Genomic DNA, 17,307 nt, shown 5'->3' with positions numbered 1-17,307 from the left:
TAGTTAATCTGAAATAAAACGATACACGACCACAACAACACCGACACAATGCTCACCACCTTGGTACCCCACCACACGTGCTGCACAATAAACGGACACAAAGAAAACTCGTACTGCCACTCCTGGGTGCTCTCGTCGAAGCGACCGGTCATCAAGCCAGTATTGCCGCCGAAATCTCCCATCATCGCCCTAACAGTGATCTCGTGCACGCTCTGACCACCAAGTTTCTCCTTGCTGGCCTCCCAGGTGCCATTGTCCAACTTGTTGAACCAATTCTCGCACCCCTCGTGGTCATGACCCGTGAGGATGATACCCGGCTTCCCGTTATCAAAGATCGTATTGAGCACCTTCTGTGACTCCTCAAACCCGATAAAGTTCTGCGATCTCAATAACGACTGCTTGTACGGTTCGCGCTCGTAGTCATGCGGATAGTTTACATGCTTCGGGCCGTCCACACACAAGCCTTCGCGCTTGTGGAATGGAATGTGGGTAAGGAGCACCGTGGACCCATTGAACTTCTGTTCGCCTAACTGGCGCAAAAACTCCCACGTGTACGTGCGGAACTCCTCCTGTAATGCCGGGCCTTCCAAGAGCAAGTCGTTCAACACCACGATTCGCCAAGGGTGGTCGGTCTCACGGTCGTACTCGATCCAGTAGTTGTCTTTGCCGAACAACTTGACGTATCTCGCCATGTGTTGCCATGTGGCATCACCGGCATAACCGATATCATGGTTTCCGGTCAAGTTTATGAAAAGCGGCTCGCCGTTGAACGCCTTGAGCTCCGGTACTGTCCACTGGTAGATGTCTTCGTAGCCAAACTCCAACTCAGCAAGTGGAATGGCTACCTTCTCATCCAAGTATGTTCTCCAATCCACATCATGATGCTGGTCGATCCAGTGCTGAATATCGGTCACGTACTCCGCTGGCTGCGGAAACAAGCGCGAGATATACCGCCTCGTGCGGTTGTAGAACTCGGTGTCGCCGATCCATTGGGAAGAGAAGAGGTCACCCAAAACTGCCACATGGGTAGGGGTCAACCTGGCCTTCATGACACGATAAATATGGCCCAAATAATGGTCATTGCCGTAGGTGTCCAAGCGCTTGATGTAAGGGGTCTGGGGCCATACCCCGCCGATTTGAGGGTCCCCAAACGCCATCATCTTGATTTCAGGCACCCGTTTCGGCGCTGAAGCCACCTCAGATGCCACGTACTGTCTGTACAAGTCCCCGAGGTACGGAATCTCCGCGATTTTGCTGCCCAAGCCGTCGCCTGCGAGCTCCGGCTCAAACGCCCACAGGCACTGCTGCGCGTGGAGCGACGGATATGTGTAGATGTAAATGTTCAAAGCCACACTAGTAAGTGCAAGATACTTTGCAAATGTTCTCAAGGCACCCATTGTGTGTAATTTTAATGTGATGGAAGTGATAGAAGACGGTGCTATCGTGGCCGTTTTAGGCGGTGTCTGTGACCCTCCTGTATAGAGATGCGGTTCGAGTCACATGATGGCCCCAGGCCATGTCGTGGAGCATCAGGTATAATTAATAAAATAGGCCGAGCTAAGAGGACTGGAAAAAATGGAGAGGATATGAAGAACAAAGAGAATTAAGGCCGGGTAAAAATGGCAAGAAGATGCTAATTGCGAAGATATGCTACATCGCAAAGTGGCTTAAATCTAGAGCTTACAGGAACAAAATTGTGAGAGTCTTCATGCCATTCCCAGTATTGTATTCAAATTACTGTATAATGCCAGGATCCATGTCTTGATAAACCTATATATTAGGAGTTAATTTATGGAATAAGCATTACACAATACTGGTAATGCTCGTAATTATACCTATCATGTTATTGACGGTGTTGCTCATATCCTTGAGGATCAGGACGACCGAGCCTTCTCAGAAAACACCTTCATCTGCATAATACCTTCATCTTAATAATACCCCCACCCGATATCGATATCTATTTTGTAGCGCATATCCACCGAATATGTTTCAATTTTCACAATCCATCAAAACTACTGGCTCTTCCAATCACGTGATCTCATGTTTTTTTCTTGCTCGCCACCAGATAAGGCAACATCAACACAGCACGGACGGCACCCGCTCTTACGTTATCCACACAATGTCCATTCCCTACATCAAAGACACCAAGGAATTCGATTCCTACCTCTCTGCCAACAACGCATTGGTCGTTTACTTCACCGCCGTATGGTGTGGGCCGTGCCAAGCCATTAAGCCGGTGATTGAAGGGCATTACGAGCAGTACCCGAACGTTCAGATTGCCAAGGTGGACATTGACCAGAACAAAGAAGTGCCAGCGCGGTTCCAGGTCTCGTCTGTGCCGTCATTCCTCTTTTTTTCCAAGGGGAAGCTCACAGAAACCGTCAGAGGTGCCAATCCCCACGGAATCAAGACCGCCTTGGACAAGCTCTCCGCCTTGCATCCTTCCGCCAAAAGAAGCGTGGCCAGTGCCGCTGCTCCTGTAGCACCAGCTATTACCAGTTTCGTTCCTAAAGGCTTTGAGGTGTTGAATGACTTCATCTGGTTTGCCGACTTCCAGGCGTTAAACTCTGTTCCGCTATACAAGGGCGATGGTGATTACATTAAGAAAGTGTTCAAGACGAACGAACCAAAGTCTAGTTTGATATCAGATGCCGATTCTCAGCTTTTGTTCCACGTGCCGTTCTCCAATATCTCCAAGATCTACTCGATTTTGATCAAGGTGAAGCCGCTAGCAGAGATGAACCTTGAGACCGCGGATGTTGGTGATATCGCGGATTTGCAGCGTCCTTCCACTATCAAAGTCTGGGCCAACAGCCCTATGATGTCGTTTGAGGATGCCTCTGCTGATGCCGTCACCCCATTACACGTGGAGGATATTTCCTCGGATAACGAGTGGTACGAGGTTAAATTGAAGTACGTCAAGTTCCAGAAGGTGCAGAGCTTGGGGATCTTTATCGAGGGTGAGGATGAGGACTTGCACACCGTTGTGGAAAAGATTGTGTTTGTGGGAGTCAATGGTGAGAGCAAGGACCAGGGGAAGATCCAAAAGATCGAGGAACATGATCATTAGCAATTTGGTTCAACAAAGCTGGGTCAAACAGTAAGCCATGTTAGCTTCCATAGGTTAATAGTATACATTGGAATGGTGCGTAAACAGAGAAATGTAAGTTGAGCGTTGGCCCGGCCAGGATCCAGCGATAAATCTCGTGCTAAGGCGTACGTTAAGGTGATGCTGAGCTATAGTACGCTTACGTCGATCATATGGTTTTGGCCAGGAGGGGGTTGGTGGCAGGTAAAGAAAAGGTTAGTCGCGGTCATCTACAACGGATATCTCTATAGAGAGCTCATTCTTACAAAGTTTAGCGCATGGGTTTCAGAATATAACTACAGGCCACTAAATACCAGTCACCCTGTGGTGTATTGCATTATCTTCTGGCCCCCAAGGTGCGTTTGAAGCCATCAAAACGTTTAAGCCCCTCACACGACGCCGACCTTGGCACGAGACAGATACCCACCCGCTTAACTGGCACTTGTAACCTTCGAATGCCGAATATCCCTGAATGAGAAACACAAGCTTTTCTTCGTTAACCAGCATGGCGTGATTGCCCTCGGTGCTATCTTAAGCAATCGTATCCACAGGGTACGAGCGTCTACGATGGACACGGTCCGGGTTAAAATAAAAGGGGTTTACCTATATGAATATAACGTAAAAAAGAGTGCATAAAAGACTCAGGGGGTTTAAGCGAACAAGTCACCGATGTTGGCTGGCATCTCTTCGATTTGAGTGGAGTAGAACTTCTCAATCTCTCTCATCATGCCAACATCCTGGTCGGTGACGAAGTTGATGGCAACACCCTTACGACCGAAACGACCACCTCTACCGATTCTGTGGATGTAGTTTTCCTTGTTGGATGGCAAGTCGTAGTTGATAACCAAGGAAACCTGCTGAACATCGATACCTCTGGCCAACAAGTCAGTGGCGATCAAAATTCTGGAGGAACCGGTTCTGAACTCTTCCATGATCTTGTCTCTCTCAGACTGGGACAACTCAGAGTGGATGGCGGAGACGGTGAAGTTGGAGGAGGTCAACTGCTCAGTCAAGTACTCAACCTTTCTCTTGGTGTTACAGAAAATAACAGCCTGGGTGACGGAAATGGAGTCGTACAAGTCACACAAACAGTCAAACTTGAACTGCTCTTCTTCAACGTTGATGAAGTACTGCTTGATACCTTCCAAGGTCAATTCGTCCTTCTTGACCAAGATTCTGACTGGGTTTCTCATGAACTTGGTGGTGACTTCCAAGACGTTTTGTGGCATGGTGGCAGACAAAAGAACGACCTGGGTGGTTTCTGGCAACAAACGGAAAATGTTGTAGATCTGCTCGGTGAAACCGGTGGACAACATCTCATCGGCTTCGTCCAAGATGAACATCTTGATCTTGTCAGTTCTGAAGAAACGACGGTCAATCATATCGTAGACACGACCTGGAGTACCAACAACGACCTGGACACCAGACTTGAAGGCCTCGATATCGTCCTTCATGGCGGTACCACCGATACAAGCATGGACGGTAACACCCAAGTGCAAACCAATGGCCAATACAACCTTCTGGATCTGCAAGGCCAATTCTCTGGTTGGAGCCAAGATCAAAGCCTGGGTGGCCTTTTCCTTCTCGTCAATGTTCTGCAAGCAAGAAATGGTGAAGGTAGCAGTCTTACCGGTACCAGACTGGGCCTGGGCCAAGACATCGCGGCCTTCGGTGACTGGCAAGATAGCACGCTGCTGAATGGCAGATGGGGTTTCGTAACCATAACCAAAGATACCTGAGACGTTAGTACGTGCTGGGGGGGAAGGCACCGCGACCTGATCTGGAGGCAAATTGGTCGCAAAACAGTTGACAACCCAGGGGCAAATTAGCCGCGGGTCTGTAGCTAATCAGCAATCACAAAAGATTTAACGGTGCTCACTCATAAGGGACAGTTATACATACCTCTCAAAATTTCAGGCTTCAAGTTCAAGTCATCGAAAGAGTAGACGACGTTGTCGTAGTTGGTTTCGATCAAGTTAGAGTCGATTTCAGTAATACCTTCAGACATGTTGGAAATATTTATACCGTCTTAAAAATAGAGTATACGCTTAGGGGGGGCAGCTCTATTGAAACTTTTTTTTACAGGTACGCTGCCTTAGAAAAAGTTTGGAGTTGCGACATCTTGGGCCAGCGGCAAACAGGAATGGCCTGAAAATTTCTTCTCAGCCGGGTAACTGTTACGCGCACGACCCAGCGGACTGTCACTGGCCGTCCAACATATACAGGGAAAATATTCCAAGCAAAAATATGATTGATTGGAGACGCTTACTTGGATCAAATATCTATTGGGTCACAGCTTCAAAATTGATTGGAGCTTCTATTATAAATATAAATCGTGTGTGTAACAACGGCTAGAAGCCTGATATGCAGCATGCAGGCCCGATAAACATGCACGGGACGGAGATGCTACAAGTCATTTTCATCGTCCTGAACCGTGGAAAGGGCACTGAGTCTTTCGGTGGTCACCAAGAACTCGTCGGCATTCACGTCTGCGGTCAATTCCTCCGATGCCTCGGGCTCAAGTTGTGCCAATTCCTGTTGGGCGTTCTCCTCCATTTCCTGTTCTACCTGCTGGGCTCGCAAAAGCTTCAACAACTTTTCGCCAAACTCGTACTCAGGTTCAGACGTGGCAAACACTCGTTCCACAGCAGTGGCTGGCCTGCGTTCCCACGGGAAAAGCGGCTTTGGCCTGTCCACGGCTGGTTCTGGAGTCTTCTCCCTTACCTGCAGGACCACCACGGGCTCTTTTGGGGCCGTCGCTTTATCTTGAACCTCAAGCTCTGAGGTGTTGACGTATTCAGTTTCGCCCCATGATCTCTCGGCCGTGTAATCGGAGTGGCCACCGAACCAAGGCTGGTGGTCGGGTTGAGACTCCTGTACCGCTGGCGGTTCAACATAGAGCTCGGAATAGGGTTCCTCGTCCCAGGAGTTTCCATACGTGTCAAAGTTGAAGGTCTGCGTCACGGCTGGCTCGGTTCTTGGGGGTTCCTCCGTCGCAGGATTCCAGATGTCTGAGGGCTCAATGGTCTGGAAGTTCTTGAACGCCTCAGGGTCGCAGAGCGTAGCAGGGTCGAAGGAAGACACAGGTTCGGTCTCCACAGGTGGTTCATCAACTTGCAGGTGAGGGTCGTTTTCTTCCCCTTGGCCTTCCTCGAAGGAAAAGTCGCGGCCTACGAACTCAGCCACACGAGCCCTGCTCAACTCCCTGAGCGTCTCGTACTTCCACGCAAGTTGCATTCTCTCCGCGAAACTCAAGCCCTTCTCCCAGAAACACAACTGGTACACGTCTCTCAACGGCTGTCTGGAGGAATCGTGTCCCGCACCATGCATAACGTGCAACTCAGCCAAAGAACCCTCGTAGTAAGTGTAGAAGGAGTCCCACCACAATTTGTGCAAGTGCAAAAGCGCGTTCCCGTCTGAGGTCTCGTAAACGTTGCCAACGTGCCATGGCTTGTCAGGACCAATGAAATGTACCAATCTGACCTGGTGCTGGAAGAACTCGAAGGCTGGTAAGTATTGGTAGTGCGCAGACGGTGTTGTGTTGTACAAAAACGGCAATCTGATCCATTTGTTTGCAGAAAACGGCTTACGAGAGATTTCCGTCGCTGACAATGAATCTGGGAGTGGAATCACCGCCTGGTTGTACTCCGTGTTGAAGTACTGGTTCAACAAACCTTGATCGGCACCGTCGAAAGAGACGGATGCGTCCTGGCTATGCGCTAAGCGCAACAAATTTCCATAATCCTGGGTGTTTGGCCGTAACATGAACACCCCGGAGTTGAAAATGTCCGGCCAGCCACTATCTGGGGCCGCTGCAATGTGGCCCTCTGGAATATCCAAGTTAAACAAGTCCAAAACAGAGTCCTGAGTAATGAGTGGTAAGGTATCCGCATCTAAGTAAAGAACCAGCTCAAACTGAGTCAAGCCCCATAGATGAACCTTGGTGTAAGTTTCAGCCAAGTCCGCGCGGTCCATCAACTCAAGGTTGGCAGAAAGCGACGAGCGCAACGATTCCACTGGGATGATTTCATCGTAGAGTTCCTAGACGTTAGTATGCGTAAAGATTAGCCGGCTGGCGATACATACATGAAGTAAACTGAATTGGTATTCGGAGAAGTTGTCCTTGTTGGCCATGACCACCAACTTAACCAGCCGCTCAGTGTGGTTAAGAAGTGTTTTCAAGTTGACTCCAAGAGCCAACGCTCCCGGTAAGTAGCTGTCGTTGAATAACAAAGTTACAATCGCCCGAGTCATTGTGTAGGTCAGCGGCAAGGGTCTCTATCGGAGGTGTAGGAAATACTGGGAAAACGACCAAGAGTTCTGCTTTTTTTAAGTTCAAAAGTAAAACGTAAAGGTATACAGTAATCCAGGGGGAGTTTTGTCGTGCTTATTTCCCAGTAAGTTTCGTTCCGACCACAAGGCTCGGAGTGTGACCCCCCCTTTCCCAACAACAATAAGGGGGGATCTCGGGGAAAATCGAGGAGCTGATGCGGCCGATGCACGGCTCAATGCAGGAAATATGCAATGTTGTGTTAGCCGATAATCCCTTTCCGGAAAGCGATAAAATTCCGTAGCGAAGCCCAATAAACATATTAATCAACAAATGGGCTTGGGCAAATTTTGATGTTAGCCAACATTTAGAGGCTGACAGTAGAGATATCAGCACCACTGTACAACCTTTCAAAGCTTAAGTACTAGTCATGCGGGGGAGGTGGCTAAACTAATCCCATATTAGACCATAGTGACAATGGCACCAAACGCTACGCAATGCCGAACTGACACCTTAAAGAAAACCCGGAGAAAGTTTACCACAGTTAACCTTTAGTGGCCAGCGAAAAAAAAAACTACAAAGGTTTCGGGAGGGTAAACATATATTAAACACATAGAAGAAACACTTCTTTCCCTTTAACTCAGAAACGAATTTTGTAAATTATAAAACTTAGAAGTAGTCATAGTTGGAACACCAAAATTTCAGAGAAAAGTAGCCAGAAAAGATCCAAGCGTAAGCTTCTTAACGGGAGTAAGACCAGACGTTCTTCAACAAACCGTCGTTCTGGGCCAATCTGTTCAAGGAGTCATCGGCTTCACCGCGACCTCTGATGTAACCGCACAAAGCGTAGGTGACGTTAGAGTTTGGAATAGCCTTACCTTCAGCATCGACGTTGGCAACGTTGATCTGAACGGAAGAGTGGTCCTTGGCCTTGATGATTCTGTTGGTAGCAGAACACTTACGTGGGACGTAGAGTTCGACCTATAGAGTGTTAGTAACGTTTTTTTTTTCGTGAAGATACGCGTGTAATCCATTATTGATGAAGGCGAGACATGGCTTGAGCTAGAAGAGACGATGAGCTATACTGATTACTGACTTGCAGAGAACCCTGCCAATACAGCCCCCTAGAACTTGCATTTCCAAGCATGTCAAAGTCACGGTACTCTGATCCGCCATAATCAGGGTTATGCGGAACAGGAAGCTTTGTTGCAAGCCCATATCGGCAGGTGAAAAATTTCTGCATTGCTGATTCTAACGTTTTCACGTCGAAATAGCTCAGTAACTGAGATTTGCCCTGAGGTCTGCTCTGGGGATATTCGATTGGTTCTCATTCATAACCCCTATCTCTATCCGATTCTCTGTCACTCGTAGCCTCTCCGTTCAACAGGGGATTTGTCATTTTGCAATGGGCGCATTTCTGGTGTGAGTCCACTTACGAGTTGGCCCTTATCGTTTTCCATATTGATTGATTAATGAGATGTGTATTAAGACTTTCAAAAGAGGAAACTTTTTTCTCTAAAAAGCAAGTGCTGATATATTCGTCACTTTTTTCACTATTACTGTGAGCATACACAGTATGGGTTACGGCCTACGTAGGCAGCGAAAGAGGTTGCCCCCTCAGTGCTGAGGCCGCGACCACCTCCCACAGTGAAAATTTTGGTAGACGTGCCGAGTGAAAATTCCATCCGCAGAATCTGGTCGTCGCACACCTACAACCAAATCCGACCCTTAATTCGCGCCCTTACAAATCTGCCTCAGAGACATAGGGAATGAAAATATCTGTCGTATGATTATATACAGGATATAGGGCTCGATTGAAATTTTGGCTCGAAAAATTTGTATCCATCCGGAAACGGAAGGTGAGTCTGTGACTGGCTTTTTGAAGCCCAAAACCGTGCTCTCCCCGCAGGATGACTGCGATGACATCACGAAGCATGGTGGGGGTTACTATTTCGCTTTATAGAATCACTCCGATTTTAATAATTTAGGTATAATTCAGATACATGGCGGTCATACGTGAAGTTGTGTATGGGACTCACTAGAGGTTGAATAAATAGTAGGCTATTACAGCTATAGTACAGGTGGTTGCCCACTGAGGCTTATTTCAAACTGAGAACGGCAATGGTCTCAACGTGGTGGGTCTGTGGGAAGAAGTCGAAACCCTTTATGCTTTCCACCTTGTAGAGCTTACCGGCTTCGGTCTTGGTCAAGAAATACTCGACGTCCCTGGCCTGGGAGTGCACGTTACAGGAGATGTAGACGATTCGGGCTGGGTTGAACTCGGCCAACTGGTTCAAGAAAACGTCGTCACAGCCCTTTCTAGGGGGGTCCAAAATGACCGAGGTTCTCTCCTTAGGTAACTCGCTGAGATCGCCGAAAATCTTCTCGGCCTTACCATGGATGAACTTGGCGTTGAGGATGTTGTTCTTGGCCGCGTTTCTTTCGGCGAATCTAACACTGTCCGCGGAAATTTCCACCCCAAAGACCTTGGAAACTCCATCGGAACAGCTGATACTGAACAAACCGGAGCCACAGTAGGCATCAACCAAGAAGTTTTCCTTTGGCTCATCGTCGATCTTCAAGTTTTGCTTGACGTAGGAGGTGACAATTGGCAAAATGGCATTGTTGTTCTGGAAGAATTCACCGGCAGAGAACTCAAAAACGTTCCCACCAATATACTCCTGGACGATTTGCTTGGAGTCAGTGACACACGTCTTGACTAATATGGCCTTTTCATTGTTTTCAAATTCGACTTTGATCTTGGAAACCTCGCCATCGACGTCTCTGGAACCGTCGCCAACCTTCTCGTTAAGGTCAGTGGAATCACTCTCAATAAGGGTGGAATTTTCTCTTAATAAAATTGTGGCCGCTCTTTTATACTTGCGGAACTCCTGATCGTATCGGCGTCTCTCATTAGACATGCCCTTGTTAACGATGGCGGTACCAATAATGCACTCCTCGATGTCCACAACCGACTTCTCCCCACCAGCGGTTTCTCTCCACTTAGGTCTACCCTTAGAGCCGAACCCCAATGGGGGCTTTGGTAAATCGGCAGGGACCTTCTTAGGCAAGTTGAAATGTGGGGTTAACTTGGTTCTGTAGCCATACTGTAATGGCGATGGCTCTGTGGCCGAAATCTCAGGCAATTGCGCCTCGGCAACCAAAGATGGCGCAAAAAATTTGTAGGCATTGACAATGGTGGACTTTTTAAACTGCAACTGGGTATTGTAGTCCAAGTTTTGGTATTGGCAACCGGAACACTTACCGAAGTAGCGGCATCTGACGAGTTCATCCTTGCGCAAATCGTTGGCCTTGATGACCTTCACCAAATCAGACTCCACGTGGTGTGGGTGCGTCTTGAACACGTACACGTCGACAATATCGCCCGGGTAGGCAAATGGCACGAGGCAGACCTGGAAGTCCTCTGGTCTCTCTGGGTGTACGATAAACCCAAGACCGTCGCCGTTAGAGGTCAAGGATAAGATCTCAACGTTCTGGACCGGACGGTGGTAGATTTCCCGCTTGCCCTCGATGTTCAAAATCATCTTCATGTCATTGAAGATCTGCTCTCTGGTGAGCTTACGTTCCTCCAAGATCTCGTCAATCTCAAGCTTAAGCACACCCATTGGGGTGGACGGGTCGATAGCCTTAATCTTGTACTTGTATCTAGGCGTCTTTGGTTGTCTTGGGGTCTTTGGTTGTCTCTGCTGTCTAGGCTTCTTGTGGGCCGGGCTGGCAGTTTCTGGGGTAGTGGCCTCAGAACCAGACGCAGTGGTAGAGAGGGCTCTCTTGTTCTCGGCGCCTTGAATCACAGTGGCCACGGCTTCAACAATCGCGTTTTCTTGTTCCATCCTTGTGTAATGAGTAATATGGACTACCTAATGAAAGCGACGTAAGTTATTCAGGATGCAAAAATACACGCTAAATCAAAACACCAGAGAATCCCATGACTATCTGAAAAATTTATTTTTTCAAGGTTTCGCATCAGGGTGCGGCGGATGCGGCGGGATTAACGCTTTCTTTTCTTTTCCGGGTTAGCCTCTTTTGATAGGCTGTGTTTGATTTTTTTGGATACATACTTATCAAGCATCGAGTTCCATGCTCGTGCTTATATCAATGGCTCAATTCGCTGGGCGTCGTGGAGGACACCATTTTCGTTTCTACAGACAAATGAAGAAGAGCGAGAAGAGCAGATTCAAACGAATTAAATAGAGGAATGAAAGTAAACACCGGAGAAAAGCTAGAAAGTATAAGGAAGGAGACTGGGCTGAAAATAAGCTTCTTTGCAGTCTGCAGAAAGGGGTGACGTGATGCAAATCGAGACATATACAGAATACAGCCTCTTGTGATACTACAGATTGGTAGAGTGGGGAAGCCCCTCCTAAAGAATCGTACACTTGCGGCTTTTTCTCTTTGAAGTTGTTTGGATTTGGTCGCTGGCAATATAGTATTCACTGTTCTTGTGGTACTCTTGGGTAGGCTCCTCCATAGGATTGGTAGAGGTGTTTCTTCTGTGGCCCTTAGCAGTCCCGCCAGCCGAGCTGGCATCAAAGTTGCGACTCAATCGCTTAGACCATCTCTTGCTATTCTTGTCTGCACCAACTTCCAGCTTTTCAATGTTTTTCGTGACATAGTCCAACGCAAAGTTGAACACATTTCTGACGTTAGACATTGTCTTTGCCGAGCACTTAACAAACCCGATAGCGTTGACTTGCTGGGCAATGGACATAATCTGGTCGTTGGTGATAGAAGACTCCAAGTCAGACTTTGTCCCGACAAGTAGAACCGGTACCCCAGGACAAAAATGGTTTAGTTCCGGAACCCAAGCATCCTTGATGTTTTGCAAGGAGGTCTGGTTGGTCAATGAGAAACAGGCCAAAATGATGTCGACATCTGGATACGATAAAGGTCTTAAGCGGTCGTATTCTTCCTGGCCGGCGGTATCCCAAAGGGACAACGCAATGTGCTTTTGGCTGTCAGGAGCAAGCATCTGGGCCAGGTAGGTCTCAAAGATGGTTGGAACATAAATCTCCGGAAACTTGTTCTGTGTGTAGGAAACTAACAAACACGTCTTGCCGCAACCACCGTCACCCACCACCACAAGCTTGATATCGTGGTCTGCCTTCCTGGACGCTTTGTGAGCGGAGAAGGTGTAATCACTGACCTTGGGGGACAGGGACCCGCCGCTGTTAGGGGGGGAACTAGTAATAAGTTTGGATCTCAGAGTGGAATTGCTCGCTGCAGTGGGTGGCACAGAGCGATTTTCTGGGATCAAGTCTAGATCTTCCAGGGCGACGGAGGAAAACCCTGTCTGGTTAGACTGGGACCTTCTGTGTTTGGCCACAGTGTATGGATTGTAGTCATTCGGGATCGAGAGGGTGTTGGTATTCTCAAAAGTCTTGGAATGTCTGCTGGAAGGGGAAATCATTTGGTTTGAGCAGGGTAAACCTGTTAAGCAATGCAGGTAAAGGAGCGGATATCTAGAAAGATATTGAAGTTTCGGAGCAACTATCAAGCTTATTTCTTGAGGAGGGAAAAAGAAAATAGAAAGCAAGCTTACTTATAAATGAAGTCAAACCGAGAGTTGTGGGGCCTCAGGCTCGATTGCGGGTGTATCCGTAGAACGAGGCACTGTTAAAAATAGATCTCTGTGGAACGGCCTATTGTCGTGAAAGATCGGGGGAATCGCCATGCTCGGGGTTTAAACTCAGGTATCAGCACCTAGGGACCGAAAGGGAAATACGATCCCCACGTGACTAAGAATGTACGAATGAGGGCTTGCTTAACACTGAGTTCCTGCTATTAATAGATCGTTTAGACACGATGCATGTCAATCAGATGACGTAGGTAGATGAGAGACCCACGGGCATGAGCACCTCAGCTCCCTTGATCAATCGATTTCGCCATGATCGTGACGGGTGCTCAAAGGACTATAAAATATTATACAAAGTCATTCATGGTAATAAATATATTTGGGAGAATAAAATAACGGGGCCAGGTTATAAATAAACGTATAGATATATGTATATAGCACTCCGTTTACCGTTATATCAAATCGTTGAATATTTATGTTTTAAATCTGTTTCAGACACCCGCAAGAGGAGTGTATTGAAGAAATTTCCACAACACCGGCACAATTCTCTCTCACAGTCCCACGCTCAAAACATGATTTTTCTTTTCAAACGGTTATATTTCACATTAGTCTACTCATACCAAAAGTGTAAAAGCATGTTACATTGCATTATATGGTGTATAGGCAACCGCATTTTGAATTGACTATATGACTGAACACTTTGTAAGGATACGTACAAGAACATCCTTATGCGGACCAGACGAGTACGTCCGATCGGGATGGGTGAGAGCTTCTAACCGGACATGACAGAAACCAACGGCAATGCTGCAAATACCGGATTCGCACCGCCTTAGAAGCTCTCCAACTTGAACAAAATGCGTCTGTCGTCGTCATCCACGTTGACAGCCTTTTTGCCACTCTTGCCCCTCACGCCACTGACCAGCTTGGTAAACACGTCGCGGAAGTCCTGCCAATCATAATGTCTGACGGTGGTGGCACAGAACTTGGCCGCCTTCAAGCGCTCGATCTCGCGCGACACGTGTGTATTGTAGAACTCGGTAAATTTAGCTGGGAGTAGCCCTGTGCTCAACGTCGGGAACTTCTTGTTGAGCAAGGTCAGGTCAAGCATGTTTTCGCTGTAGATATTGTACAGAAGTGGCGAATTGACCAGGGTCGTCGCGTTGGCAAACCAGCCGGCCCAGGTCTTACTGTCCCCACTACCACCGGCGGTAGTGGCAGAAACAGGGTGATTTGGCTTGGTCACAGCGTCATATCCATACGCCACTGATATCAAGCCAGAGCCAGAGGCCTTAGGAGCCAACAACAGAGCAATACGGTCGAAGGAGATGATGGACGGGAGCGCGGCTGGGTTGGTCATATTGATGATGTAGTTGAACTTCATGCGGGACTGGTTCAAGTAGCCTTGTAACTCGTTGTACAACGACACCTTATCGTCGGTCTGCAGGTTGAAGGTGAAGGTCTTGACAAAGTGGGGGTTCGGAGCCGCGCCGTCCGGATTCACGCTAAGGGAACAGATTTCAGTAACGTGGTACAAGTCCTTCAAGTTAGACACCAAAATATCGGACAATGAGACTCCCTCAACAAGATCATCGCATTTGGTTTTAGCCTCGGTAGGCGAGTTGATAACTAAGAAGGACGTGGACGGCAAGAAGTTGTCGGCGTGGCGGGACAAGATCTGCAATGAGTAGCAGTAGTGCAAGGCCCACAAGCTGTAGTTGATAGCCAATTTGCGGTAGAGCTTCGTGTTCTTCAGTAACATAGACGTGGACAGCGCGCTTGGTAAGTTAGATGAGGACGAACCGGTCTCGCTGATGTCATCGTCCACCTCGAACAACGCGGCGGAGTCCAGAAGATACGTTTCCGCGATGGTGAAGATCGGGTCCTTCGCTGGATCCACGACCAAAAACGTGTTCAACGTACCCATCGCAGGATCCGCATCCAAGTGGTAGTACACACCACATACTTTGTCGCCGACGCGGAAGTCGGCATGGCGTGAGCCCTCAGCAACCTCACCGAAAAACATGCGCCCCAAGCTCTTTTTCGTGTACGACGCCGCGGTCAAGCTGTTGGACAAATTCAACGTGCTGTCCACGCTGTTGAGGTAATAGTTCAAGTCAATCTTGCTGCTGAAGAGGGTGTATTCGGTCTGCACCAACACACAGCCTTCCGCAATTGGTAACTGGATGTTGGCATAGTTGAAGTTCGGCACTGTATCCTTGTTCAAAAACAACAACTCCTTGGTTGGGAGGTCCCTGATGTGTCTTATCGGTGACATTGCCCGTCTCAACTGCTTAATCGGCTGGTCCGTCAAGGTCATCGGTCTAGGTGCCGGTACATCGTACGTTTTGATTTCGTTTCTCAAGCGTGGCGTCGGGTTGTAATCGCTCATGATGAGTTGTAAGCTAAGTATTTGGATAAAGATGCGTTAGATGGAAGCTAATTTACACGTGAAAGAGCCCCGTTGAGGGGGAAAAGCATTTATTTTGGCATTTATTTTGCGGCCGCGAATCGGCCCGAACCTTATGTGCCCGGCATATCCTGATTGGTGATAAACGAGCCGTGTTCGTGAATGTTATCCAGGACGGAACCAGTATAGGCATCCTCAGTCGTAAGTAGCTAATAAAAATGTTGGCAAATAGCAGTAGTAGCTAATGACCATATTAACCAATACCAATATTATCAATTGGCTGTGAAATCTTGATAAGCATCAATTAACCTACAGTGACGACATGCCAGCTTCGCCTCCAGTAAAACCAATCCTATAAATGTACTTCATAATGGGGGCTAGGTGAACAATGGAAGGCAGTATGTAAAACTAGGGAGATTCGAATCTTTATACATATAAGGAAAGGTAATGAATCTATAAGACGTAGTGCGTCTAGAAAGGAGGAAGGAGTGTGGGAAGGGAAAGTGAGAAGATACGTTTCAGCAATACCACTGATCAAAGACACGCATCCATAAAAAAAACGCTCGTAAATAGCAAACCACCTTGGTATGTATTATATAGCCTGGAATCCCCAAGGAAACCTTTAGCTTTGCACTTGGCCCTCGAAATACCCCGTATGAGGGGTATGACTCTACGATGTAAGATTCATATCATTGCGTTCTATTGGTAATAGCAAGAGTATATTAACATATTAGCTAGATCAAGCTTCATGTGGTTGAATGCTGTAGGAGAAGCGCTGGATGGTTGGATCATATGCCTTGGAGTTGTCTTCTGAGAAGAGGTTCCTCTCGACGTAGTGGATAGTACCAGTGCGGTCAAGCAAAATAATCGTTTGGGTTCGCGTGCCGTAGTAATTTCCGATGCACTTATTTCTCTGAGGAATGTAATTCGTCGCAAAGGCCGGTATGTAGATGGATTCACGGAGGTTGTTGAAGTTTTGCGCATCATCTGTGGTCAAGACGTAGGTGTCGTGGCTTAAGACTTCAAAAAGCTCCTCGACCAACTTGTCTTCCGACCAGTTTCCCTCTGTCGACCTCCGGATAACCCCGTTCAAGAGCTCCTTCCCTAGGATGACCTTGGGCCAGGGTTGGTTGTACAACGAGTTGGACAAGCCGATGGTCAGCTCATCACCCTTCTGGAACACCTTCAGTGTCAATTCGCTCGGATCCTCGGCCCGATTGTTGATAAGTGACATTGGCTCCAAGTTTCCGCTTTCGTCCACGCCCAAGTCGCCATATAACATGGAAAACCCGCCCATCTGATCCAACCCTATCAACTTGCTCTCCCATTCCCCAACGCCAACTTCTGCGTTCTCCAAGAAGTCCATGGTGATCAATCCACGCGACACGGTCCCAAATAGCTTCTCCAAATTCTTGGTGTTTTCCCGGTAGTTCACGAGTAGCGCTAAGCGGCCAAACTTGTTGATTCCGATCCACGTACCCTGCTCCGCTCGTGCGAGATCGTACGGCGACAAGATACTATTCGCATGGTGCCAATGGGCTAACGCAGTGGGTCTCACAAGGTATTCGTCTCGATTAGAAATCAAAATGAACGGGTACTCCGGGTGTTTAGTAGACGCAATCGAGATGCACATTATAACTGTTGGCTTGAGACTGGCTGTAACTGATAGATAGGAGTTACTGGTGGCAATATTATATTTTTGGATATGTAGCCAATGAAGAAGCAAGCGAAAAGAGGAGCTATATGTGAGTTGCTTTGGGTTCCCCGGATTTTATGGCGAGACAAAGTCACGGCACAGTTTAAAGATAGTGGCGAGGGTGGCAAGTGCGGGGAATCACGCCTGTCCGTGGCACATGCGTATGTGAAAACGTTCGCAAGAATATGCTGGAGATGTTAGCCCCGCAAAATAATCCAACGAAATGCTTATTTATCTCCAGATACAGCTAAAC

The 17,307-nt window shown here is 47.8% G+C and overlaps 10 protein-coding genes across 10 annotated transcripts in view; 1 reads left to right on the top strand and 9 right to left on the bottom strand.

The window, feature by feature from the left end:
* Positions 1-1,397, bottom strand: part of BABINDRAFT_166912 (uncharacterized protein) — a gene marked incomplete at both ends in the record, with an annotated part of 1,621 nt that extends 224 nt beyond the window's left edge. The window contains one exon of the mRNA XM_019130473.1: positions 57-1,397. Within this exon, the coding sequence (XP_018985136.1) occupies positions 57-1,397 (1,341 nt within the window). The remainder of the gene's footprint in view (positions 1-56) is intronic.
* Positions 1,398-2,017: 620 nt separating this feature from the next.
* On the top strand, positions 2,018-3,157 carry BABINDRAFT_161499 (uncharacterized protein). Its single transcript, XM_019128840.1, has one exon. The coding sequence runs from the start codon at positions 2,120-2,122 to the stop codon at positions 3,068-3,070; it is 951 nt and encodes a 316-aa protein (XP_018985135.1). The 5' UTR covers positions 2,018-2,119; the 3' UTR covers positions 3,071-3,157.
* Positions 3,158-3,320: 163 nt separating this feature from the next.
* BABINDRAFT_136013 (uncharacterized protein) lies at positions 3,321-3,649 on the bottom strand. The gene has a single exon (XM_019127098.1). It carries the CDS (start codon positions 3,593-3,595, stop codon positions 3,395-3,397), a length of 201 nt encoding a protein of 66 aa, XP_018985134.1. The 5' UTR covers positions 3,596-3,649; the 3' UTR covers positions 3,321-3,394.
* A 33-nt stretch (positions 3,650-3,682) lies between these two features.
* Positions 3,683-5,096, bottom strand: TIF (translation initiation factor eIF4A; the record flags this gene model as incomplete). Its single annotated transcript, XM_019132385.1, has 2 exons — positions 3,683-4,823; positions 4,991-5,096. The coding sequence occupies 2 exons, from the start codon at positions 5,094-5,096 to the stop codon at positions 3,739-3,741; spliced, it is 1,191 nt and encodes a 396-aa protein (XP_018985133.1). The 3' UTR covers positions 3,683-3,738.
* A 277-nt stretch (positions 5,097-5,373) lies between these two features.
* BABINDRAFT_161498 (glycogenin glucosyltransferase) lies at positions 5,374-7,523 on the bottom strand. The gene is made up of 2 exons (XM_019128839.1): positions 7,175-7,523; positions 5,374-7,129 (listed from the first exon to the last, which is right to left on the bottom strand). Exons 1-2 carry the CDS (start codon positions 7,340-7,342, stop codon positions 5,495-5,497), a joined length of 1,803 nt encoding a protein of 600 aa, XP_018985132.1. The 5' UTR covers positions 7,343-7,523; the 3' UTR covers positions 5,374-5,494.
* Positions 7,524-8,099: 576 nt separating this feature from the next.
* On the bottom strand, positions 8,100-8,871 carry RPS21B (40S ribosomal protein eS21; the record flags this gene model as incomplete). Its single annotated transcript, XM_019132384.1, has 2 exons — positions 8,795-8,871; positions 8,100-8,339 (listed from the first exon to the last, which is right to left on the bottom strand). The coding sequence occupies exons 1-2, from the start codon at positions 8,816-8,818 to the stop codon at positions 8,100-8,102; spliced, it is 264 nt and encodes an 87-aa protein (XP_018985131.1). The 5' UTR covers positions 8,819-8,871.
* Positions 8,872-9,457: 586 nt separating this feature from the next.
* TRM2 (Trm2p) lies at positions 9,458-11,209 on the bottom strand (the record flags this gene model as incomplete). The annotated part of the gene is made up of 1 exon (XM_019130472.1): positions 9,458-11,209. The coding sequence occupies one exon, from the start codon at positions 11,207-11,209 to the stop codon at positions 9,458-9,460; it is 1,752 nt and encodes a 583-aa protein (XP_018985130.1).
* Positions 11,210-11,545: 336 nt separating this feature from the next.
* On the bottom strand, positions 11,546-13,065 carry CRL1 (Rho family GTPase). The gene has a single exon (XM_019128838.1). The coding sequence runs from the start codon at positions 12,784-12,786 to the stop codon at positions 11,740-11,742; it is 1,047 nt and encodes a 348-aa protein (XP_018985129.1). The 5' UTR covers positions 12,787-13,065; the 3' UTR covers positions 11,546-11,739.
* A 285-nt stretch (positions 13,066-13,350) lies between these two features.
* On the bottom strand, positions 13,351-15,407 carry BABINDRAFT_161494 (uncharacterized protein). The gene has a single exon (XM_019128837.1). It carries the CDS (start codon positions 15,338-15,340, stop codon positions 13,781-13,783), a length of 1,560 nt encoding a protein of 519 aa, XP_018985128.1. The 5' UTR covers positions 15,341-15,407; the 3' UTR covers positions 13,351-13,780.
* Positions 15,408-16,097: 690 nt separating this feature from the next.
* On the bottom strand, positions 16,098-16,991 carry BABINDRAFT_171413 (uncharacterized protein; the record flags this gene model as incomplete). The annotated part of the gene is made up of 1 exon (XM_019130814.1): positions 16,098-16,991. The coding sequence occupies one exon, from the start codon at positions 16,989-16,991 to the stop codon at positions 16,098-16,100; it is 894 nt and encodes a 297-aa protein (XP_018985127.1).
* Positions 16,992-17,307: the final 316 nt, after the last annotated feature.

The sequence above is a fragment of the Babjeviella inositovora genome (genome assembly GCF_001661335.1).
Source record: "Babjeviella inositovora NRRL Y-12698 unplaced genomic scaffold BABINscaffold_6, whole genome shotgun sequence".
NCBI lineage: Eukaryota > Fungi > Ascomycota > Pichiomycetes > Serinales > Babjeviella > Babjeviella inositovora.
Note: the sequence above shows the minus strand (reverse complement) of the source record. Positions and strands in the feature narration are given on the sequence as shown.